General features: G+C 38.1%; 3 protein-coding genes and 1 pseudogene across 4 annotated transcripts; 1 reads left to right on the forward strand and 3 right to left on the reverse strand.

The window, feature by feature from the left end:
- Positions 1 to 68: 68 nt before the first annotated feature.
- On the forward strand, positions 69 to 5,385 carry LOC133999703 (uncharacterized). Its single transcript, XM_062438972.1, has 4 exons — positions 69 to 205; positions 2,072 to 2,735; positions 2,894 to 3,007; positions 3,494 to 5,385. Exons 2-4 carry the CDS (start codon positions 2,094 to 2,096, stop codon positions 4,409 to 4,411), a joined length of 1,674 nt encoding a protein of 557 aa, XP_062294956.1. The 5' UTR covers positions 69 to 205; positions 2,072 to 2,093; the 3' UTR covers positions 4,412 to 5,385.
- Positions 5,386 to 6,325: 940 nt separating this feature from the next.
- LOC133999536 (cytochrome P450 2K1-like) lies at positions 6,326 to 9,351 on the reverse strand. 2 transcript variants are annotated; one of them, XM_062438745.1, is made up of 9 exons: positions 9,154 to 9,351; positions 8,553 to 8,715; positions 8,318 to 8,467; positions 8,060 to 8,220; positions 7,424 to 7,603; positions 7,186 to 7,327; positions 6,852 to 7,036; positions 6,604 to 6,745; positions 6,326 to 6,513 (listed from the first exon to the last, which is right to left on the reverse strand). In XM_062438745.1, the coding sequence occupies exons 1-9, from the start codon at positions 9,349 to 9,351 to the stop codon at positions 6,326 to 6,328; spliced, it is 1,509 nt and encodes a 502-aa protein (XP_062294729.1). The 2 variants fall into 2 exon arrangements, with proteins under 2 accessions (XP_062294729.1, XP_062294730.1); XM_062438746.1 differs by having other exon boundaries at positions 8,060 to 8,214; positions 8,312 to 8,467.
- A 763-nt stretch (positions 9,352 to 10,114) lies between these two features.
- LOC133999534 (cytochrome P450 2K1-like) lies at positions 10,115 to 15,875 on the reverse strand. The gene is made up of 10 exons (XM_062438743.1): positions 15,571 to 15,875; positions 14,728 to 14,975; positions 14,086 to 14,248; positions 13,738 to 13,887; positions 13,162 to 13,322; positions 12,715 to 12,894; positions 12,479 to 12,620; positions 12,109 to 12,293; positions 11,263 to 11,404; positions 10,115 to 11,174 (listed from the first exon to the last, which is right to left on the reverse strand). The coding sequence occupies exons 2-10, from the start codon at positions 14,938 to 14,940 to the stop codon at positions 10,987 to 10,989; spliced, it is 1,524 nt and encodes a 507-aa protein (XP_062294727.1). The 5' UTR covers positions 14,941 to 14,975; positions 15,571 to 15,875; the 3' UTR covers positions 10,115 to 10,986.
- Positions 15,876 to 19,080: 3,205 nt separating this feature from the next.
- LOC133999535 (cytochrome P450 2K1-like) lies at positions 19,081 to 22,117 on the reverse strand (annotated as a pseudogene).
- Positions 22,118 to 24,614: the final 2,497 nt, after the last annotated feature.

The raw sequence follows: 24,614 nt of genomic DNA on the forward strand, positions 1-24,614 counted from the left end.
CGGATGTTACGTAACAACCTGAGCGCCACATACAATTCATTTGTTTATTTATGTTGTCGTTATTTTAAAAAAGAAGAAGAAGAAGAAGATGATGTTTAGATGTGTGTCATTACCTCTCAGCAATGCAATGACGAAATATTTCACCATGGTACATAGGATTTAATCGGATAGTAAGCACCAATCGATCGTATTTCTTGCCGACAAGGTGAGCGCTTTACTTTATAAGATAAACTGTTGTCGTTAGCTCGCTAAGCTAACGTTTGGTACTTCCCAGATAAATTGGATCACCACTGGGCTACAAGCGTATTTCCGCAACCACGACCAAAGTTATCTTTTTTCCCAAATTTGCAATTCAACCATTACATGATTATTTAGCTAGGCTTGTCTGATGAAATACTTAAATTAGCGTCAAAATGAAGACATAGTCATTGCGACTGTGACCACTCTGGATTTGTTCCATTACCCATATTATACATTAATTACTTTGTAATTTGGACAAGTTTGTATTTATGTTAATGATTCCCTCCAGACATATTTTAAGATGTACATATAATACTCTAGTGATTAATATTTGTGTCTGATATGTTTTTTCCACAAATAAAAGTTCAAATTACCATGTTAAAATCCTTAAAATGGCATCTTCTCCTTCTCCTTTATTAAAAATTCCTGAATCTCTCTATACATATATATATATATATATATATATATATATATATATATATATATATATATATATATATATATATATATATATATATATATATATGCAAATATGTTTAGTTTCAGAAGTTCAAGTGCTAGACACTAGATGTCTCTTACTTCACTGCAAAGTCCATCCTCAGTGTGTGTGCACTGGAGGTTTCATGTTTCCACATCACACATGTGTAAGTTGAATATTGTTAGTATAAATATTGTTTATTGTAATAAACTAATTGAGATGTCACAAATCATCCTAGCAGTCCCACTTAAAAAAAGCCCTTAAAATCCTACTTTTAATCAGTAAATAGAAACGTTCCACTTGCAGCAGATGATTAAGTGAAGCTCCCACATTCAACAGTAAGAACAAGAAGAAAAACACACTTTAACCAGTAACCACATTGCCTTGTAACTCATGTATCAACTAAACTATGTTGTGACTGAAAAATGAAACCGCTGTGATCTAGTGTCTCCACATGTGGATCAGTATATTTTAATACTAATACTAATAATATGTGTCTCCTCCCAAACACGGAAGCTTAATCTAATCATATAAAGAAAGCATTATACATTTTTTATAGACGATGTAGGCTACAATAGCCTCACATTAATTGACTGTATCTTTCTCATTAAGACATACCGTATAATGTATGTATGTCATGTATAATAAGGAAAGCTCGTTTTACTGTGATATTTTGGTATTGTGTAATAAGAGTTTCTGGATATGACAAGATAAAGTAATACATTGTTTTGAGGACAAAAGTTTCTTGTTAAAATTGAATGATTTGGTATTAAGTCTGCAACTGATTTTTTTCAATATTGCTTAATCTATTGATTGTTTTCTCAATTAATCAAGTAGCTGTTTGGTCTGTAAGCCAGAAAGTGGTGAAAAATGGTGATCACTGTTTTCAAGAGCCCAAGGTGGCCTCAAATGTCTTTGTTTGTCTTTACCAACAGTGCACAACCCAAACATATTCAATTTACTATTATAGAAGAATAAAGAAACCAGAACATATTCACATTTAAGAAGTTTGAATCAGATCATTTTCTCACAAAATGAGTCAAAACGATTAATTGATTATCTATATAGTGGGTGATTAAATTCTGTCAATCAATGAATCCACTAATCTTTGCAACTCTATTTGGCATTATGTAAAAAATTATAGGAGTAGATTAGTCTCTATTTAAAAATTTACAACTTAATCTGTTGAGATCCGTAAAGAAACTGCAAATTTCTTTTACTGGTGCTACCAATATGCTCTTGTATTACTGGTATTTTCAACTACAAGAAGGCAACCATAACTACAGCACATTTAGTCACATGATTCATGTATCTTTTTTTTAATGACTCTTTAAAAACTGACAATTTTCACAGAGTTGCTCTGGATTGAGAGACCATGGGCCGGCTAGATGATGCTGCCAAACGCAAAGTAGTGGAGCTGCGGAAAGCTGGTCTGAGTTTCCGTAAGATCAAAGCTGTGCTGGAGCTGGAGAACATCAAGGTGTCAGCCCAGGCCATCTACCTGTTCCTGAGGGAGTTTCAGGGGAGGCCACCAGGTAGGGTCAGACCTGGGGAGGCTGGAAGCAACACATTGTCAGCACAGGTGCATATTCCTGCTGGGGGAATACGAGAGAGCTGGAGTAACATTCATCTCCAAAACCTACTACAGGAGGCATGTTACAGTGCTGGCTTTCCAGCAGCTCCAGATGTGGCCAAAAAGTCATCCACAAAACCAGGTACTGATGCAAAACCATCTGGGTCCGGGGAAACCAGTGGACGCAGCAGGATAGAGCAGCAACATGAGGGAGATAAGGAAGAAAATGACATCCAGATTGTTAGTGTCACCTCTCTTGCGCACAGCAGCCAACAAACAAGTCCCCAGTCCACTGCGACAAGACCAGAGGCACATGCTGTGTCTTCCACAGGAACAACATCTGCAGCATTCATGAGGAGGAGAGTTACGCCTTCTCCAGCAACTAATTCAATGTTGGCAGCTCGTAAAAGGATTCTGGATAAAGCTCTGTCACACAGGATGAAGGTACCTACCTAGACATTATCTCTGTCTCTGAGTGTCACAATCCCAGTTGTTAGATTTGTACTCATTGTCTATAAAAGCACCAAACGTGTGTAATTTATTGAATACCATATGCAACAAATTGTCACTTAGTCTTACATGTACAACTTATTTTTAATCAGACATTCCACCAGGTGGCAGCATTGGTGAGGAGAGATCACTCGGGTGTCCAGGGTGCTGATTTGAGGAATGCAATGCAACAACCGTCTGAAATGTATGATCTGACCACTGAAAAGGTGAGAAAAGGCCAAACCTCAAATTTCCAGCAATTATCTATTTATTCTTAATTAATTACAGAGAAGCTCCATGCCTTAGTTAATGACAGACTACAACGTTAAATTAAGGATTGTGTTTACATAGTGGATCATACTGTCTTCACACCAGTTCCTGGATCTGTCTTTGAGTCATGCTAAGTTATTATTTTTAATGCCTTGTTCCACAGTGTGGTGCTGTGTCAAAACTTACTTTTAAACCACCTAGCATCTGTTTGAGGTTGGTAAACTTGTCCTCAACCGAAAAAAGCACAAACTAATTCTGACTGTATGAAAATGTGAATTAGTACTAGGTATTTCAGCAAAAAGTTGCCAAATTACTCATGGCCCGTAAGCAAAAAATTATTGGTATATTGCCCTGTGTCTGGCAGCCATGTCATGTTATTCTCATTTTTGTTAATAAGATTGCATTATAACTTTTTATTGATTTGTCTTTTTGGAATTTAACAGACTGTTGTGGAATGTCAGCCTGGAGGAGGCGGTGTCCCGAGGCGTTTTTTTGCGGAAAGACCAGATGTGTCTGTCCGTTCCCTTCACCCTCCCCCTCGCATTGGAATTAGGCTTCCTAACCGGCCACCAGCACCCTCAGCTCCTGGGGGTCCTGTCATTCGGGGTGCCACTCGCAGTGAGGGGAACCCAAGCCCCCAGCAGGCAGTCCAAGACCCTGGAGTGAGAGGTGGTCTCCAGGATCAGATTCAGACTCTGAGCTCTGAGGTGCGCAGCTTGGGACTGGCCATGAAGATGCTGGTGGAGCAGCAGTGCCGCCAGGAGAGGGAGCAGGCGCAGCAGACACACATTCAAAAGCAGATCCTCAGCACTTTACAGAACCTGACTTCAAAACTGGGACATTGTAGCAGAGTTCAACAACAGCACAACAAAACGCCATCACCCTCTGCTTTGCAGAGCGCCTCTGCATCTACCTCCTTCAGCCAAGACACCTTTAACTTTAGCCAAGGCGCGTACACTCAGTGCAGTCAAATACAGCCAAGCTATAACTCTTTGGAGAGTTTAGAACCTGTAGAGGCCTTTAAACTGCCAGGGCTGAGTCCTACAAGCATGAATGGGTTCCCACCATGTAGCAGTACTGAGAGCCTCCCACTTAGTCACAGTCCCCCTCAAACACAACCGTACACATACCCACAGCAAAACAGTCAAACAGTCATGCCATCCTACACACAGTCATATGTCTCTACATTCAGCCAGTCACATTCTCAGACATACAGAGGGTCAGAGAGTAAAACATCTGATTTCCCAAGCAGCTGTTCAGGGAGGACTCTGCAGGACTGCAGTGTGACGCAGCAGGTGATGAACTCCAATCACTCTCAGCAGGATCAGGAGGTCAATATTATCAAAGTGGAGGGACCTTAGAGTTCTTCAGATTCCACACAGGCCTGGGTGTCTCAGTTGTTGTGGGACCATAAGGGCTTGGATGCGTTTTATATAGGGATGCACCGAAATGAAAATTCTTGGCCGAAACCGAAAACCGATCGGTGTCGGTTGGGGGAGGGGTGCGATCGGTGTCGGTCTAATAAGCAGCAACACAGAGATATAAGGACGCTTTGCTCTCACACGCGCTGCATTTATAGTCACACAAACACACACACACGCAGACACTCTCTAGCCTTTTTCTGCGCTCTGCTCTTCTTATCCTGTGCTGTGTGCTTCTCCGTCTCCAAGCGGGTTCTCCGCATCCATCGCGGCCTGGATCATTTCTCGTGCGCGCTGCTTTAATCCCACATCCAAAGTAATGATCTTTATAACGCGGATCAAGTACAGTCGCGATGAAGTGCATAGGATCGAAATAGATCTCAGTGAAATGTGTGCTGACAGACTCTAAGAGTGTACTTTTCATAGTTTTCATTCCGTGGTCCATCTCAACCTCTTTGCTTAGAAGACACTTTAGTGCTGCAATTAAAGAAATAACGTCTGCTACAGATGCATCAGAGGAGCTGATCTCTTTAGTTAGCTGTTTCAGTGATAAAAATATTTCGACCGAAAAAAATTTCGGTGGCCGAATTTTCGGTGCATCCCTAGTTTTATAGTCACTTTAGTCTAGGAATTTAAGACACAAACCTTTTTACAACATATACTGTAGCATTTTTTTACTTAATTTATTTCCAAAGTACATTTTGACTGAACACAAACAACAACAGAATGAAGGGACAGTGTAGTAATAACGTGGTCATAACTAGGCACTGCCAGACTGAAAATGACAATTATGTGCAATTCTTGTTTATTTTGTATCTGTTTAATTTGTATCGCTAGGAATGGCATTTTGAACTGTTAGTTTTCATACCTCTATGCTAACTGCAAAAAAAATAAAGAGATGGTTATGATCCAAAGTATGTTCCTCTATTTTAATGTTTCAGGCACTGTGAGAAACATTCTCCATATGAACACATAGTACATTTGATGTCGTTGTTATAAAGCTGTGTATATAACTTTAAAACATTGAGATCATCATTTTGACAGTGCAGAACTGAAGAGAGCGAGGTTCTTAATGAAGCTTGCTAAAGGTACAGTTCATTACCTGAGTGCAATGCAAGAACTGCAGGAAACAACAGAAGCACTTATCCAAATAGCTTCAAATAGGATGACCAAATCTACACCAACCAAGCTAAACTAAATAAGATTGAGAAACAAGAATTAAATATCATGTGTATATGAGCTTTAGTCACTATAAGCATATTTTATGAGTAATCATAATTTCTCAGTAGGAGGTAGCAGTCTGTTTAACATCATTAATGTTTGTTAGAACTCACTGATACCACACAGTTGATTTAAAATTATTTTAAGTCATCATAATAACAGCTATATTAATCTTATTGGTTGGAGTAATGATAATAGTAGTATAAATGTGGTGATTATGCAGCGAGTAAGCTATCTTTTGTAAGGGTTACTGACTGACCAGAATAAGTGTTTTGATGCCATTGGCACCAACATTTTTGTCATGACAACAACTACAAAATTGGGCCATGAAAGCACAAGTGTAATTTCCAGTTCAATATAGCAAAAACATATGAATCATTTTTGCTCAAGTTTTATTGTCAGTAAGGCAGGTTTTGATTGAGATCACATAAGGTATACTGTAATGACCTGTCCTGGCTTGGTTATAGTAAAACTGCCCTGATTGACAACATCAATGTGCCTTTGGTCTATTTCTTTGATTAAAGGTATACACAGCATTCTCACACACCACCATCTGTTCATGACATGGCAGTTCCCTCTCCTGCTATGCCATAAAAACACTCAATAATATTTGAGAAGTTCAAGCTCTCATCTTCATTGTCGACTGACGGCACAAAGCTCATGAGGTGAAGGGGTAAGGGTGAAGCCCACAACTGGTGTTAGATCCAGCTCATCTTCTGAAACTCCAGGTGGAGGAGTGAAACGAAAGCGCTGAAGGAGGGAGGTGAAAAACAGAAAGATCTCCATCCTGGCCAGACTCTCTCCGAGACACACTCTGCGACCTGCGAAGAATTAAATTAGATCATGTCTTTACATCCATAAAATATCTGCGATCTCTAAAATACAACAAAAAGTTTCCAATATGGTTCTACCTGCAGAAAAGGGCATGAAGGCATCTCTCCTGATAAATTTACCCTCCTTGTCCAGGAAGTGGGAAGGGTTAAAGGTGTGTGGGCTCTCCCATTCACTCTCATCATACAGGACAGAAGTGAGCAGAGGAAGCACAGTCGTCCCCTGTATGCAAAGAAGAGAACAGGTTTATCATATAAAGTGTCAGAAACTATGAAAATATCAATTGCATTTCTGTGTATAATTACAGAAAAATCTATTAGTTACCAACCTCTTTGATAAAGTAGCCTTGGAAGGTGACGTCTTGGCTGGTTTTGTGAGGAATTGCCATGGGGACAATGTTGGCGAATCTTTGTGATTCATGGATGACTGCGTCAGTGTAGGGGAGGTTCCTTCTGTCCTCCACCTGGATTTGACGGCTTCCAACCACCCTGCTCAGCTCCTCCTGAACTTGATCTGGACCCACATGAAATAAGAATTCAAACCAATGAATATGTAATGCTTATCACACACACACACACACACACACACACACACACACACACACACACACACACACACACACACACACACCTTTTTTTAAGTGGATAGATGTGTTTTCGCACCTTGAATATGAGGATACTTTGCCATAAAAACTAGAAACCACTGAAGTGTATTTCCTGTGGTATCCGTTCCAGCTGCAAAGAGGTTCATCACACTGTAGACCAGGTTTTCATCATTGTAGTATGAATCCTTGATTTCAGACACCTAGTATAGTACAACAAAGAGGGATTTTACTTTATATTTGGATTAATATTATTACAAGTAAAATAATAGTTTCACTAGAGTTGGACACTACCTCACCTCCAGATTTTGCTGACAGTTCAGGAATACATCAACAAAACATCTGCACATCTCAGGGTTCATAGTTTTCCTCAGATCTGCTATTATGCTGTTTGTTTCTTTTTTGTTGTCCTCCACATTCTTCATCAACTCCCTCCAGTTTTTCAACCAAGGGCCCAGCCAAGGAAACACATTGTATATCTATAATGAAACAATACATTTTCATTGAGAATCATCAGCTTTGTATTATGTTTTTATTTTGTGTCATTTCTTAGAAATATGTTCAATGGCAATTATATCTTCGACATTTCCCAGGGAGAACAGTGTAAATCAATAGGGCTGCTAATTGCAGTGTTGAATTGTTACGCTTCCTACTAAGTAATTCTAGCTGATTGCTAATGTGACATGGAGAGTTTTTTAGTTGGTGCACCACATGTCAGCTCCACAAAAATATGAAATATGTTTGCAGGCCAGTCAATTATAATAAAATAGAAAAATATTAAATAACCAGAACCTGAATTAAGTAGCCAAACATCTAAATATTTACTTGGGTTTAAATGGAGGAGTAATTTTTTTACTTTCAAATTTTGATGCAAATGTAAAATTCTCTTGTAATATGGGGAAGAAGTCACTTAATCTGAAATCACTTCATTGTACCTGGATGGAAGCTGATCCAGTCAGATGGATGGACTCATGGTCTCTTTCCACCATGGCTTGGAAGACTGGATCTTTGTATTCAAACCTTTTTCCAAACATGAGAGCTGATATGATATTTGAAGCTGCATAATGAATTGTTTGGGTGTTGTTGAAAGCTTTACCTGAGAGAAAAAGATTTATGAACAAGAGTTAGAAAGTGTAAATTATCCTTGTGACTGCTGTGTAAACTGCACAATACTTTAGGACATATACTGTTACCATCATGTTGTTCAAATTCCTCAATCAGGTAGTGACATTCCTCAATGATTTTCCCTTCAGCTAACCTTTTGCCCATTCCAAAATCTCTCAGCGTAGTAAGAGCAAAACGTCTCATTTCTTTCCATGTGTCACCATTGCAAAATAATATGCCTGGAAGCAAAAATGACAGCTTGTTTTGATAATGGCAAAAACAGAGAGGACAAAAACAAGCTGGACAAAACAAATATGTCTTTACCATGTCCTTTGTTGAAATCATAGAACACGGGGGTGATCTCTCTTTCCCCAAACTCTTCAGCATGGTTGACTAGAGCCTGTTTGACTGTCTTGTATCCTGCCAGGACTACCACCTTCTTAAGGCCGAAGTAGACTGTGAACACAGGTCCATACTTTTTGGACAGCTGAATAGATGAAAGTAGGACAAATTAAGACTCAAAGTCCGAGATAACAAATGTAACTCACAAGAATTAACTGTATATTAAAAACACATTTACACATAATATAACTACTAAAATAAATGATAATAAAAATAATTATATCCATATAGCAATTTTCATCTCAATGTTACTAAGTGCTTAACAAAAAAAAAGAAAACATAGAGACAATAAAATGAATAGCATCAATTAAATAAAACGTTAAGTCAGAGATGTGCTTCGATGCAAGAGCATTTAAGGATAATATTTTTAAATCAATGTGAAATTTAACAGGGAGTGAACATAGGGAGGCAAGCATGAGAATAATGTGACAAGATGTTTTGCCTCTTTATTCCATTAATAAGTCTCCTATCAAAGCACTCAATGTAATCTTATTGTTTAAGACCAAAAAAGCACATTTCTCACATCAAAAAGACAGCTGTCGAGTCTCTTGAGATCCACCTGCAGCAAGTTACCAAGCAGAGGAAGAGGTTTGGGTCCTGGAGGCTCAGTCCTCTTTTCTTGGGAGCTGAAGCTTGAGTAAAACAAGTGGATGACCAGCATGCCGACACTAGCACCCAACAGGGAGACTGAAGTGTAGGACTGGAAAAGATCTTCCAACATGATTTTACAGTCACCACAAAGTGTCCGCCTGACTCCTTTTAGTAAATCAAACAAACTTTATCTCTGAAAACCTGTCTTCAATCTTACACACAGGAATAACTGCTCGGTTGTCCAAATTGCACCTTCCTGATAATCCTGCACCTGTCTGGGCGTGGCTGTAGAAAGGTTACCACCTTCTTTTAGTAAGGTTTCACCAATCAACCCAAGCTTATCTCTTCAGTAGGCATGTTGGAGCAGCTCTGTCATGCAATCACAGGTTTAATTAAATTGGCAATCAGGATTAAAGAGTTCAGTACTGGAACCAGATCTGGAAAAATGAATAGGATAACTGAATTTGTGCCAAGTGCCTGTCAGTAGACCTTGATTTAGCAAACATTCCCCTTTTCAACAACTTTTCAAAAGCAAAACAGTAACAAAAGAAATGTAATCTGTTCTTGGCATGCATTTTGGGGAACAGAGATGTCAAAGAAACTGGCTAAGCAGCTTGTGTTCATCGGCCCTGAAGATGTTAAACTCCATTCAAAGCTCAAACTGAATTTTTCTTTGAAAAGACTCAAATAAACTGAGATGGAATCACTTAACAACAAGCTGAGGATTGTTTCCACAACACTGTAGGTTGTCCAAGGACCAATGTGCTAAATACAAGTTACTGTATGTTGTAACCCACTGCAGTATCTACTTTTTTTCTTTTACAGCTCTGCTAAATAATACTTTCACTCAAACATAATAAGGAGCAGGTTTAATGTGGCAAAGACTGATTTATTCACATGCACAAACAAACATTAGGATGTTGTTCAACTAATGACAACCCTGATAAACCAACTGATAAAATCATCAATAAGTTTAAATACAATTTTATTTTATGTCTCCATTAAAACACCCTGTAGACAATTTAGAGAAAGAAATGACAGGGACAAGTAAAAAAGCTCCAATATTTTGCAGTAAATAAATTGCATGATTTCTACCTTTGTCACAATATAAAACACCAGTCAAAAAATGTGAAAATGATTGGAAGTGAAAGAATGGCAAGAATATATGCATACTGTAGCAGTTGTGGACTAAAAAAAGGTGCGTATACGTATATAGCTAAATTCTAACAAGCTGTTTATCCTATTGTGTTTAAATTAAAATTAACAGGTAAAAACATTCATACTAGACACTGGAGCAGGATATGCAATTTTTCCAGTAAATACGTTTCGTTTGAATGTTTTTAAGCCTGTTTTTCACTATCGAAAATTAGCATTAGCATTATCACAGTTAATCGACTGTAAATGCACCATGCTAACCAAGTTAGCAGCTGGCAGCTAGCATTAAGGTCAGCGCCACCTTCTCGCCTATGTTCAGAAATCAGTTTCATCGAGAAAAAAATGATACATTTTCCAAAATATGAAAGAGTGTATAGAATCTAAGAGACACTGAGCTGCTTTTAACATGATTAATATGACTTATTACACCCCTGTAAAATGTAATCAAATTAATTACCTATGATAATTATAACACGAAAGTTTTATATCTACACATCCCTACTCAATATGTAAATTGGAGTGGTGAACTAACAAGTAAAGAAGTTACATCCTGCGTGAGGGTGAGTAAAATAAAAATCAAAACATCACAACAGACATTGACAAAACTTTCTCATTGTCGACTGATGGCACACAGCTCATGAGGTGAAGGACTGTAGACGAGGCCCACAGCAGGAGTCAGATCCAGGTCATCCTCTGTCACTCCAGGTAGAGGAGTGAAATGAAAGTGCTGGAGGAGTGTGGTGAAGAAGAGGAAGAGCTCCATCTTGGCCAGACTCTCTCCAAGACACACTCTGCGACCTGTGAGAACAAAAAGTTGCCAATCATTTCTATACAGTAAAGGGCTCTTCAATCCTTTGAGACTAAAAACTTTCCAAAGTTGTTTTACCTGCAGAAAAGGCCATGAAGGCATCTCTCCTGATGAATTTACCCTCCTTATCCAGGAAGTGGGAAGGGTTGAAAGTGTGTGGGCTCTCCCATTCACTCTCATCGTACAGTACAGACGTAAGCAGAGGAAACACAATAGTCCCCTGTATGCAAAAGAAGAGGACAGGTTTATTAGACTATATACAGTCTTATAGCACCTAAAGGCTGCAAGATTTCAGCAATCTTATAAGTTTATTGAAAGTCACACAGTGTGGCATACATTTAGTTAACTTGGGTACAACATCAAGTTTAATCTATAAAGACTGTACAATGATCACACCTAATAAATCATCTAGAACGGATGTCCATATACAAGAAACGTCATCAGCATGTCATCCATCTGCGCTGATATAGGAATTAATAGTGAAGCTTAGCAAAGCCCTCATAGCGGGATCATGATAAAAGCTGGAAGACACATCATACAAACTTCTGCTGCCATAACTCAAGAAGATTTTCTTCTTTGTTGGAATCACTAACATTTTGTTTTCCTAATTTTTACCTCTATCACTGTTGATCAGGGCATCATTTAATTCTGCATTCTTATTGGTTGGTTAGCAGACGTAGTTCGTAACAGCAGTCACATTGTAAGATGGTTATCCTAAATTTCTGACCGGTCAGAATTTGCCTGGTCTCTGGTCACAAGATCGTGACAACAGCCATCTTTGAACCTCTCACAGTGTGATGTAGGACATATTTTATCAGGGACAGCCATATAATCACAAAGTGTATAACTAGCTTTTTCAGAGGTGGATGAAAATATCTACAAACTCATGTTGTGGTAAGAAGTCCAATGCCAAGAGCAACTGACCTTTTTGATAAAGTAGCCCTGGAAGGTGAGGTCTCGACTGGTTTTGTGAGGTAGTGACATGGGGACAATGCTGGCGAGTCTCTGTGTCTCATGAATGACAGCGTCGGTGTAGGGCAGGTTTTTACGGTCATCTACCCGGATCTGACGGCTTCCAACAACCCTGCTCAACTCTTCCTGGACCTGGTCTGGAGACACAAAATAACAATGTTAATCCTCTGTTCACTCCAAAAACATGCATGTATTCCATGTGTATAGTAGAAGCATATATTCCTTTGTCCTTCTCCTTATCAAGTATTTCAGGCCATTCACAGGTGAAAACATAAATGCACACCTATAGGGAAATATTCAAAAGCTTCATCTCTGTCCTTACTTTGTATTTGTGGATATTTGGCCATAAAAAGCAAACCCCATCTTAGTGTAGTTGCTGTGGTGTCAGTACCAGCAGCAAACAGGTTGGTCACTGTAAATAACAAGTTCATCTCATGGTAGTGAGTTTCTGTACCGCCTGATTCCTAAGAGAAGAAACACCCACACTGTGTATTATTATAAAATAGACCTGTGAAACATTGCCGCAAAAAAAACAAAAAACAAAGTTGTTGTTCTTACCTCCTCTTTCTGTTTCCTAATCAGAAAACAGTCCACCAGCCCCCTGCACATGTGAGGGTTCAGTGTCTCTTTCAGATGTTTGATCAAATCTTTGACATCTCTGATAGACATCTCAACATTTTTTAATATCAGCTGCCGGTTTTTTATCCAACTAAACAGCCAGGGAAACATGTTGTAAAGCTGTCACAAAATAGTAAAAACAGTACAGATGATGTAAGAAGATGTTAACAAAACAACAATCCAAACAAATACATTTCATGGATTTAAAACTTCATGGAAACATACAGTATAAAATGGAAATATATATTCTGGTTTGATTTGTTCTATGTGCCACATGAGTGTAAAAGCACATATGTTGTGAAAGATTAGATGGAATGATTCCATGACAGACTTGTATACATTCAGCATTTGTATGCTATTGAATAAAAAATCAAACATCAAGCTTACCTGGATTTGTGCAGAACCAGTCATGCGTATGGTCTCGTTGGCTCGTTTCACCAACTTTTTGAATCGAGGGTCACTGTATTCAAATCTGCTTCCATACACAATAGAGGAGATAATATTGGATGTTGCATAATTCACTGGACATGTGGTATCAAATGGTTTCCCTGTAAACACACAGCAAGAATCACTGAAGTTACAAATATAAAAATGGTTGCATTTAATTAGATGGAAAAATGTGGTTTCTGACTGACCTGACAACTCAAACAGTCAGTAAATACGGTAATACACTATGATGGTATTTTAAACTGCAGTCTTCTAATATTGAGAAAAACCTCTGCATTACTTATAATAGCAACAGAGAAATAATCAGATTGGATGATGACATAAACACACCATGTCTATATCTGTGCAAGTGACCATTTTATGAGCACGATAATGCACTCAGAGGTGTCCTGTTACAAAAACTCAAAGACCCAGTAGAAGAAATACCACCTTACCTCACCTCCAACCCAAGGCTATTATTGTACATCAGAACACACCATGTCATGGTATTATCACTTATATATATTAACTGCTTACCTTGATGCTCTTCAAAGATTTTAATCAGATGGCAGCATTCCTCTAGGATTTTATCCTCAGCAACTCTTTTGCCCATCCCAAAGTCTCTCAGGGTGGAGAGAGCAAAACGTCTCATCTCTTTCCAGGATTCTCCATTTGCAAACAGAATTCCTGTTAAACATGATGTACAAATTACAAGTAATCTGTCCTAGCATTATATGTCTTAAAGTCACCAGAAAAGAGTTTTTAAAACATGACAAATACAATGTGATTTGTGACTTTGCTTGTACTTTAAGTATTAATGTCTAGTATTTGTTTGTGTGCTAATCTGCAAACATATATTAAAGGCTTTGTAAAGGAGGGTCATACCATGACCTTGGTTGGCATCATACACAAGGGGGGAAATGTAACGATCTCCAAACTCTTCTGTGTGGCTGACCAGAGCCTCTTTTACTGTCTTGTATCCAGACAACACAACCACTTTGTTGGTTCCAAAGTAAACCTTAAATACAGATCCGTATTTCTTTGAAAGCTGGAAGAGGATGAAATTCATTGAGATATTTGATTTTTGCAACAATGTGTAAACTTAGGGACATTCAACTTGTTGGAACTCAGTTTATTAATGTAAGCTACTAAAATGTCTAACCAAGAAGTGACCAGGTTCAGGCACTTAGCTTTTTTCTGTAACCACACTCTACTATTTGCTTTGTGATGCATTCAGTACTGAATCTCCAGGTTGCAGAATAAGTCCTTTTACTGTTTTGCTTCAATAAACCACACAAAGAATGTACAGCTTGTCAAATAATCTTTTAGAAAGCCAAAGCCTTTTCCATTACTGGGAGCAAGAATGGACGACAACAGTGACTGCATTATTGCAATAAAAAAAACAATAAAAACTGAGCCTTAGATACCCAAATGTACACAATAAATTACAATTAAATCAGACATAATTTGGTTCTTACACAAATTGATTGAAAGGGGTTATGTTCACAATAGTAGTGCTATACTTACTTCACACAGGGTTTTGTCGGGTCTCTTGAGATCCAGATGCAATAGGTTGCCGAGCAGGGGCAGAGGCCTCGGTCCTGGAGGCTCCTTCACTTGTTCCTGTGAGGTGAAACTGCCGGAAACAAGACAAGACAGGACGAGCAGGACTGCAACAGCCCCCAGCAGAGTGGTAGGACTGGAGAAGAGGAAGAAAACTAAATCTTCCAAGGGAGACATTTTCTCCTCTGTTGATAGTAGTCCTCTGACTGTGCCTGACAGTTAAAGCACAGTGTTGTTTGACATTATTATCATCATAAAATGTCCCTGCACCTACAGAATTATTTATCAAAATTATTAAACGAGCTCAATCTACTCTTATAGTTTTAAGGGGCCTTAAGAAGTGAAATCATCCAGTATTTAACAGGCAAAAAAGATAAAGAAAAGTCTAATTATATGCCCTAGATTTTTTTCCTCTGACCCCAGTTAAGAGATTTGTTTTCTCCTCTCATTTAGAGAAACTAATGATCACAGTTTTATATGTTTTTATGTTATATGGATCATCCTTCGCTGTCCCAGTAGCGTCAATCTTACAAAATAACTATCTTACATAACAAACAAAAAAGAGACACGGCAGTCTACAACACTATACAAGCACTATTCAAATATAAAATAGAAGTGGTCTGCAACACCATACGGCCTATTCATTCAAAGTAAGCATGGAGTTTAACAACAAATTAATCTGACATTTTGACTGATAGCCTATCTTCATCATGACCAAAATCAATTTTAATATCAAAATTAATATTAATTACGGATATTTCACTCCCAATCCCTGGTCAGTAATATGCAAAATAATTTAAAACAAACCTTGTATATATCACGGCTCCTTTTTAAAACGTGATGCCTCTCTCTCTTACAAACCTGCCAACAGCTGACCTTGTCAATAATTAACTGAGCGATGTCCCATTTAACACTCAGTGAGGTTAGATAGTCCGGTCATCCATGCACTAACGCAAATAGCTCCCAATGAGCCTCAGGCGGCTGAAATTTCGCCTTGCGAGTTTCATTCATCACTAACATTAAAAAAACAACAAGAATGTCTCCAGTTTGTGGCTAAAGTTTCTAAAGTTTTCAGGGAAGTTAGTCAAACACTCAGAATCACTGCTTCTTCACTTCCCGCGGGGATAACGAGCAGAAATACAAACAGCGCCACTCTAGCATTGCAACTCACGTTGTGGTCAAATGGGGGATTACATCCGTAATGATGAGAACTACCATAGAGAATGAATTCAATGAATCCAAATATATGGAAGATGATTAGAGCCACATGTGAAAAATGTATTAGAGTTCTGAAGTCAAAATTCTGAATACAACTCTAATAATTTTTTCACATGTGGCCCTAATCCTACTCAATTCAGTTGTCTGTCTATTGAGGACAGTTTTGGTCATAATTCAAATTAAAAGTCAAATGAAAAAAGATAAAGTTAAAAAGATTATTTTACTACACTATTACGAATAATCAGGCCATAATCAAACTTTAACAGAAAAAGGAAATTGAAAAGCTGAAATGGAAATACTTAAATTAAAAGCTTAAATTGAGAAAACAAAATATATTTATTATTAGTTTATTTTTTTGCATTTGCACTTTACAATTTGGTATTTGAAATTTTATCTTTTTCGTTTTCCATTTGGCATTTGAATTTTGTTTTTTTCAAGCTGTATAAAAGAAGAGGCATGGCCCAACAGCTGGAGGGACAGTTTGAAACGGTTGGGGTGCAGAGGCCAGACAACAATTTAGACCTGGCATTAACATGCATCTCAGGTGATCCGATCACAACTGGACAGCTGAGACACACTGCTGTTTACACCTGTCTCTATTATGTGTCTATTTCGTTGCTGCCCCCATCACTTCCATGAGGAGGTCAAATGGCCTCACACATAGTTATAACGTTAGTCAAACACGTGCCAGATTTGTTTTTGGTGCAGGCTAAAGAGCTAAGTACTAATAGAAATATTTCAAAAACTAATATAGGCCTACATGTACGGGCTATTCCAACCATTCAGATTACTCCAAATGTGTACATCTGTGCACCTCTCCATTCTTTCAACCATTAAGCAAAACAACCACCACACTGTGCATTGATGACATATTTTCCTATCATGTCCTGACGGGGAACACATCAAGACGCATAAGCCTTTACACTACAAAAGATATGTGATCAGATGCGTCTCAGACTACCTCGGCAAGTGGTCTCGGAGGTCATTTACACTTTAATTTAGCGCTGTTCAGTTGTGGTTCACCTGGGATGCATGTTAATGTTTGGAGAGTATTCCACAGACTTCTGATCAAATGGTCCTGGCAACAGACCTCTAATAATATAGATAAAGGATTATGATTTTTGACATGTATTCAGCTAACAGTATTGTCTATGTTGCCAGAGCAGGGACAAAGTCGATTAGGAATAGACTCACAGAACGGTTTTTAAACGCTTCATTCATAGAGACTGAGGACTCCTATGTTTCATTGTTAAAACTGGGTGGAAATTAGACAGTTTAAAAGAAAAACTCTGCATTATACAACAATCCAAAATCTGTAGGGTGGACCTTCATAGTGGAGTGGTGACATGCAGTTCACTATGTAAGAGAATGGGGAGAGAGGATAATTTCTGCTAAAGCTTGTCCTTGACCACAGGGGTGTAGGCCTATTATTGGCCATTCTCACCCCTGTTCAAACAACTACCATGCATTTAGCAACACCCAGAATTTTGCATGCTGAGAAATCCAATTTGTCTGTTTTGCTAAACTAATTAGGACCACATACCACTCCACAGACCACTCACTAACTGGGTCAGACGACTTCAACATGGTAATAACCAGTGATCTGTGTGAGCAACCATGGTCAGTGGACAGACCTCAATTGGCTACAACTCCTGCTAAGAAGTTAAGAGAGTTAAGCTATTTCTGCTACGATTTCCCAGTTGGATCGCTCACTACATCCACAGCCAGGCCCCTAGATCATTGTTTATTATTGGCTGGCTATCTTTTGTGAAATACACAGTCACTGATTCAAGATGAGGACGCAAGTGTGCATGCACAGTTCGGATTATACTGTGCTGCACATAATGCTATGATCCACTTCCTGTTTATGAGTTATCCTGGGATGGATTATATTATAGTGTTGAGATGGAACAGGACTTACATAGATGATTTGTTCACAGGAGGGAGAGCAAATGAACCCCAAATGTGCAGCGAGCTGGTTAAGGACCACATGATTGTGCCTGCAGTCTCCTTTCAGTATCCCATTAGGTGTTTAGCGCAGTGTCAGTAATGACTGTTTTTATGTAACAGGTGCATTGGAGGTGAGTGATACTTTTAACATTTTAATTATGCATCTGAAATGAATTACAAAATATTTCTCCTCCACACGCAGACCTCCAACTGCTGTCACATAGGCAACTGATTGTGCTAAAGATGCAAAATATGTAAATGTTTAATGTATTAACTTTCTGTTGTTGCAAGGACATAAGCTATCTGTGGCTTTCTTTTCCAGCACCATTTACATTTGTAGTTTCACATGATAGTGACTGATACGTAATCACTTGTTAATCAAATACCAATTCACCTTTCTTCCTTTTGGTAGTTGTGTTCGACCATACACCCAGGCTGACACTTTAAAATTCCAGAATGGGGCTGTTTCATGCACTCATGAAAAATGGGGAAGGTATGGCGTACGTTTTTTATAATTATACACAATGCATTTTAGGGGGGGTGGTCCAGACTTGTTGCAACAGCGGCTCTGACCCCTCCTGGTCATCATCTAAAACTGTCAACTGATGACAATAAGTTCTGATAAATCATCTCGCTCAATTTATTTGAATACTAAAATGCTTGGTAGTGGTATATAAATGTAGACTCCTTTTACTGTATCTTGGGATGTTAGTGAATCTAAACAGGGAGGTGTTAGTATACAGTAAATTACATGATTTGCAACACTTCCTGCAATATAAAAGGCAAAGTATATATAACAAATCAAACCAGTGACGAAAAGTGAAAATCATCTGTGGCAGAAAAGCCGGAATATGGTCTACTGCAATACTGTATTAATAAGTGCATATATACCTAAATTCCAGCAAGCTGTTTGGACTATTGTGCACAAATAAAAAAGCAAATATAAGCATTAGGTTCTGGACATTGTCCTAACTCTTACAGGTAACTGACTGTTTCATGATCTGTCTGTCGATGGTATGTGGCCAGTGTTCACTGATTCTGGTCTGATGTAAATCAAGGTGGTGAACATACAAGTGATGACATTTCTGCCTGTGTGACGGTGACTAAAACAATATTAAAGCCATTTCCACAAGCAGGGATAAAGCTGCCTCATTGTCGACTGACGGCACACAGCTCATGAGGTGAAGGACTGAGGACGAAGCCCACAGCAGGAGTCAGATCCAGGTCATCTTCTGTCACTCCAGGTGGAGGAGTGAAATGAAAGTGTTGGAGTAGTGTGGTGAAGAAGAGGAAGAGCTCCATCTTGGCTAGACTCTCTCCAAGACACACTCTCCGACCTAGAGGAACAAGAATTGGCAAAGAGTCAAACTGGATCAATCCTGTACAACCATAAAAGATTCTTGAATTCTGTAAGAATAAAAACTGCATAATTGTTTTACCTGCAGAAAAGGCCATGAAGGCATCTCTCCTGATAAATTTACCCTCATTATCCAGGAAGTGGGAAGGGTTGAAAGTGTGTGGGCTCTCCCATTCACTCTCATCGTACAGTACAGAAGTAAGCAGGGGAAACACAATAGTCCCCTGTATGCAAAAGAGAATCTCACACAGGCTCTATCCTCCCCTGGACTCTAAGGGGTAATACATTCCAATAATGTGCATGAAATCCCCCACTTAGAAAGTTCTAAGACCAACTGACCTTTTCGATAAAGAAGCCTTGGAAGGTGACATCTCGACTGGTTTTGTGAGGAAGTGACATGGGGACAATGCTGGCGAGTCTCTGTGTCTCATGAATGACAGCATCCGTGTAGGGCAGGTTTTTACGGTCATCTACTCGGATCTGACGGCTTCCAACAACCCTGCTCAACTCGTCCTGGACCTGGTCTGGAGACACAAACTAAGAATGTTAATTTTCCTTTTCACTCCAAAAACATGCATGTATTTCATCAGAAGCATACATATTCCTTTGTCCTTCACAGGTGAAAACATAAATACACACCTATGAGGAAAGATTCACAAGTTTCGTCCTTACCTTGGATTTGTGGATATTTGGCCATAAGAAACAAACCCCATCTCGGTGTAGTTGCTGTGGTGTCAGTACCAGCAGCAAACAGGTTGGTCACTGTAAATATCAAGTTGTTCTCATGGAATTGAGTGTCTATAATGCGTGATTCCTAAGAGAAGAAACACCCATACTGTGTATTATTATAAAACAGACCTGTGAAACATTTCTGTAATCTTTTGTTGGCTGAAAAACACCAAAGTTGTTGACCTTACCTCCTCTTTCTGTTTCCGAATCAGAAAACAGTCCACAAGCCCCTTGCACATGTGATGGTTCAGTGTCTCTTCAGATGCTTGATCAAATCTTTGACATCACTGATAGTCCTCTCAGCATTTTTTAATATCAGCTGCCGGTTTTTTATCCAACTGAGCAGCCGTGGAAACATGTTGTAAAGCTGTGACATTATAGCAGAAACAGTACAGATGAGTTAAAAGATAAAAGCATACACTAAAATGAAAACCCAAAGAGATACATTTCATGTATGCAAAATTTCGTAACAACAACACATTAAACAGTAAGATTTATTTTATGTGCCACATCAGTCTACAAGCATATATTTCATGAAGGATTACATGCAATGCTATCATTACAGACTCATGTATATTTAGCATTTGGATGATATCAAGTCAAAAATTAAACATTGAGCTTACCTGGACTGTTGCAGAACCAGTAATGCGAATGCTCTCGTTGGCTCGTCTTACGAGGTTTTTGAATCGAGGGTCACTGTATTCAAATCTGCTTCCGTACACGATAGAGGAGATAATATTGGATGTTGCATAATTCACTGGACATTTTGTATCAAATGGTTTCCCTGTAAACAGACAGCAAGAAAAACTGAAATTATTAAAAATGAAAATGTTACATTATAGCAAATGATTTGGTTTCTGATTGACTGACTTGACAACTCAAACATAGTCAATAAATATGGTAATACACCATGACAGTATTTTAAACTGCAGTCTTTTACTTTTGAAAAATCACCATATCTTTCTTTGTGTAAGTGACCATTACATGAGTACAATAATGCACTCAGAGGTGTCCTGTTATTGAAAATAAAAGACCCAGTAGATGAAATACCACTCATAATGAATTGTTCTTTACCTCCAAAACATATTGTATGATTTCTATGTATTAGCACACCATGTCATGTTAGGTTATAATCATTATATTAACTGCTTACCTTTATGCTCATCAAACATTTTAATCAGATGGCAGCATTCCTCTAAGATTTTATCCTCAGCAACTCTTTTGCCCATCCCAAAGTCTCTGAGGGTGGAGAGGGCAAAACGTCTCATCTCTTTCCAGGATTCTCCATTTGCAAACAGAATTCCTGTTAATCATGACGTACAAATCAGAAGTTATCTGTACTGATTCTATGTTTAACACTAATCAGAAAAGATTCCTATTAAGCATGACATGCTTGTTAAAAAAAATTGTCATGTATATCTGTGTGTTATTAGATATAATACTGAATCAGAAAAGATGACAAATACAATGTGACATATGGTTTTGCTTATTCTTAAAGTGTCTAGTATTTGTTTTTGTATTTATCTGTAAACACATATTAAACGTTTTGTGCAGGAAGGTCATACCGTGACCTCGAGTGATGTCATAGAAAATGGGGGAAATGTCTCGGTCTCCAAACTCTTCTGCATAGCTGACCAGAGCCTCTTTGACTGTCTTGTATCCAGCTAACACAACCACTTTGTTGGTTCCAAAGTAAACCTTAAATACAGATCCATATTTCTTTGAAAGCTGGAAGAAGATGAAACACATTGAGATATGTCTTAGATAATGTAAAAAAAATAAATTTAAAAAAAAGGTATTGTTGCAAAAATGCATAAATGGAGGGAAATTCAAATAGACTGCAAACTGTTACAAAATGGGTCATGTTCACAATAGTAGTGCTACACTTACCTCACACAGGGTTTTGTGGGGTCTGTTGAGATCCAGCTGCAATAGGTTGCCAAGCAGGGGCAGAGGCCTCGGCCCTGGAGGCTCCTTCCACATTTCCTGGGAGATGAAATTACTGGAGAAAAGACAGAGGACGAGCAGGACAGCAACAGCCCCCAACAGAGTGGTAGGACTGGATAAGAGGAAGAAAACAAAATCTTTCAACTGAGACATTTTCTATTCTGTGGATGGTTGTTCACTCACTGAGTCTAAGACAGTGGTGTTTGTCTATTGACATCACCAATTAATGTGCCTGCAGCTATAGGGTTAATAATTATCTCCACGCCCCTTTTGGGCTCTGTTCATTCACAGGTGTGAGAAAATTTTAAAAGGAGAGAAAACTTGACAGTTTAATACCAATGACTTCTTTGCTAAAGAATTCATCCTGTTTTGGCAGATAGACCTAACTTCCACAACAAATAAGCTCAGAGAATAACAGCCATATCATCACTGATTCAGGTACAATTAGATTCAAGTGGATGTGACCTGTAATGTAGGTTAGAAAGCCCTGATAGATGGTTGAACTGCAGACTTACCTAAACTTTGAGGCCCCTACAAATTCAGACTAGTGGTTCCCAACCTTTTAAGGTCTCCCTCCAATCCCTTATCACATGTTGTACATGTTTATGAGCTTTAAGGAGTTCAGCCTTCTCAGATATTTTTAGGCATGAAAAGGTGAAACAATCCAGTATTTAACAGGGGGAAAATGTAAAATAAATAAATGAATAATAATAATAATAATAATAATAATAATAATAATAATAATAATAATAATAATAATAATAATAATAATAATAAAAACAAGTCTAATTATGTTTAATAGAATGCCTCAGATGTCATTTTCACAATAGACTTAATCTGATTACTAATTCGTTTCAGATTTTATTATTGATCTTTAACGCGGATGAAAAGATGGAGACTGAGAATATAGGCCTACAGTATTTCTCATTAATATATGTGGGATTTGTTTTGGGAAACATCAAATGTTGTTTGAAACACTCAAACAGAACAAGAATTCAAAGAGTTCTTACCAAAAAAAAGCCTTGTGAATGTGATAAAATAACAAGTGAACAAAAAGGCACAAACAAGACAAGGTTTTTATATATTTTGTGGCTCTGTGGTTTACTCACTCAAAACGCTGTGTTTTAATGAAGCTGAGTGGGGTGATTTTTCTGTCTATTTATTATCATTCATCACTTTTAATCAAAATGCCTGAATTTACCTGGGACTGTACATCAATTATTTTACTTTGATTTCAAGGTGTCTATAACTGTTTATTATTATGAGCTGGCTATCTTTTGTGAAAAACACTGGCCCAAAACTCAAGATGAGGTTGCAAGTTCAAATGCAGTTAGGACTATACTGCACATACAGTAATGGTATGATCCACATCCTGGTAATGAATTATCCTAATCATATTATAATGATTACATGGAACAGGAGGTACTGTACCTAGAGGTGATCATTTTTACAGTGGTGAGAGCAAATAAACCGCAAATACACAGCCAGCAGGTTAAAGGTAGGACCACAATGAAGTCTAAGTCTACAGATTGTGCCTGCAGTCTCCTCTCAGTAGCCTATCGGGTTTTTAGTGCGGTATTAGCAATTACTGTGGTTTTGTTTGGCATCTGCGATTAGTTACAAAATGTGTCTTCCACCTCGTTGGCAGCCCTCCAGCTGCTGGCATCAACTGTCTTTGCTAAAAAAATTAAATAAAACATTTTAAAACAGCCCTGAGTTCATTCCCAAGATATGTAAATGCTAAAGTTGCTAACTTTCTATTGTTGCAAGGACATAGTAGGTTATGACTGGCTTTCTTTCCCAGCATCTCGTCTATTTGCTGTTTCACATGATAATGACTTTGACACTAATCACTTATTAATCAAATACCAATTCACCTTTCTTCCTTTTGTTAGTGGTTGTGTCAGCTACACACCCTGGCTGACCTTTACAATCCAAAGTGGGGCTGTTTCACACACTTGAAAAACTCAGTGAAAAATGGGGAAGGTATGTCATGACAGTAAGTACCTTTCTATAACAGACACAATGCATTTTAAGGGGGTGATCATGCTTGTTTGAACAGCGGCACTGACCACCACCGAAAACTGTCAACTGATGACAAAAAATCCTAATAAATCAACTGATAAAAATGAGTATAAATTAGTTTTAAAAGACCTTTTCCTTATACCCACAACAAAAAGACTAAACTGAAAACTATTGGGTCCATGTCAAGATTTTTAGAGACAGAAAAGGGGCAATGGTAAGATGCATGATGGTGGAATATGAATGTACTTTTATTGTATCTTGGGATGCTCATGAATCTGAAAAGGCAGGTGTTAGTTTATTTATAGAAAACTATATGATTATACTACTTGTTTCAATATAATAGATATGTATATATATATATACACGCACACACATATGTATATATATATACATATAACAAATCAAACCAGTGACAAATAGTGAAAAGCATCAGTGGCAGAAAAGCAGGAATTTGGCTGACTGCAATACTGTACATATACAAACAAAGTGCATATACACCCAAATTCCAACAAGCTGTTTCAAATATTGTGTACAATTACAATGATTAAATTATCTGCCTGTTGATGGTATGTGGCCAATGTTCACTGATCCTGGTCTTAAGGATGGGGCTACTCAACATGTAAAT

The sequence above is a fragment of the Scomber scombrus genome, chromosome 18 (genome assembly GCF_963691925.1).
Source record: "Scomber scombrus chromosome 18, fScoSco1.1, whole genome shotgun sequence".
Taxonomy (NCBI): domain Eukaryota; kingdom Metazoa; phylum Chordata; class Actinopteri; order Scombriformes; family Scombridae; genus Scomber; species Scomber scombrus.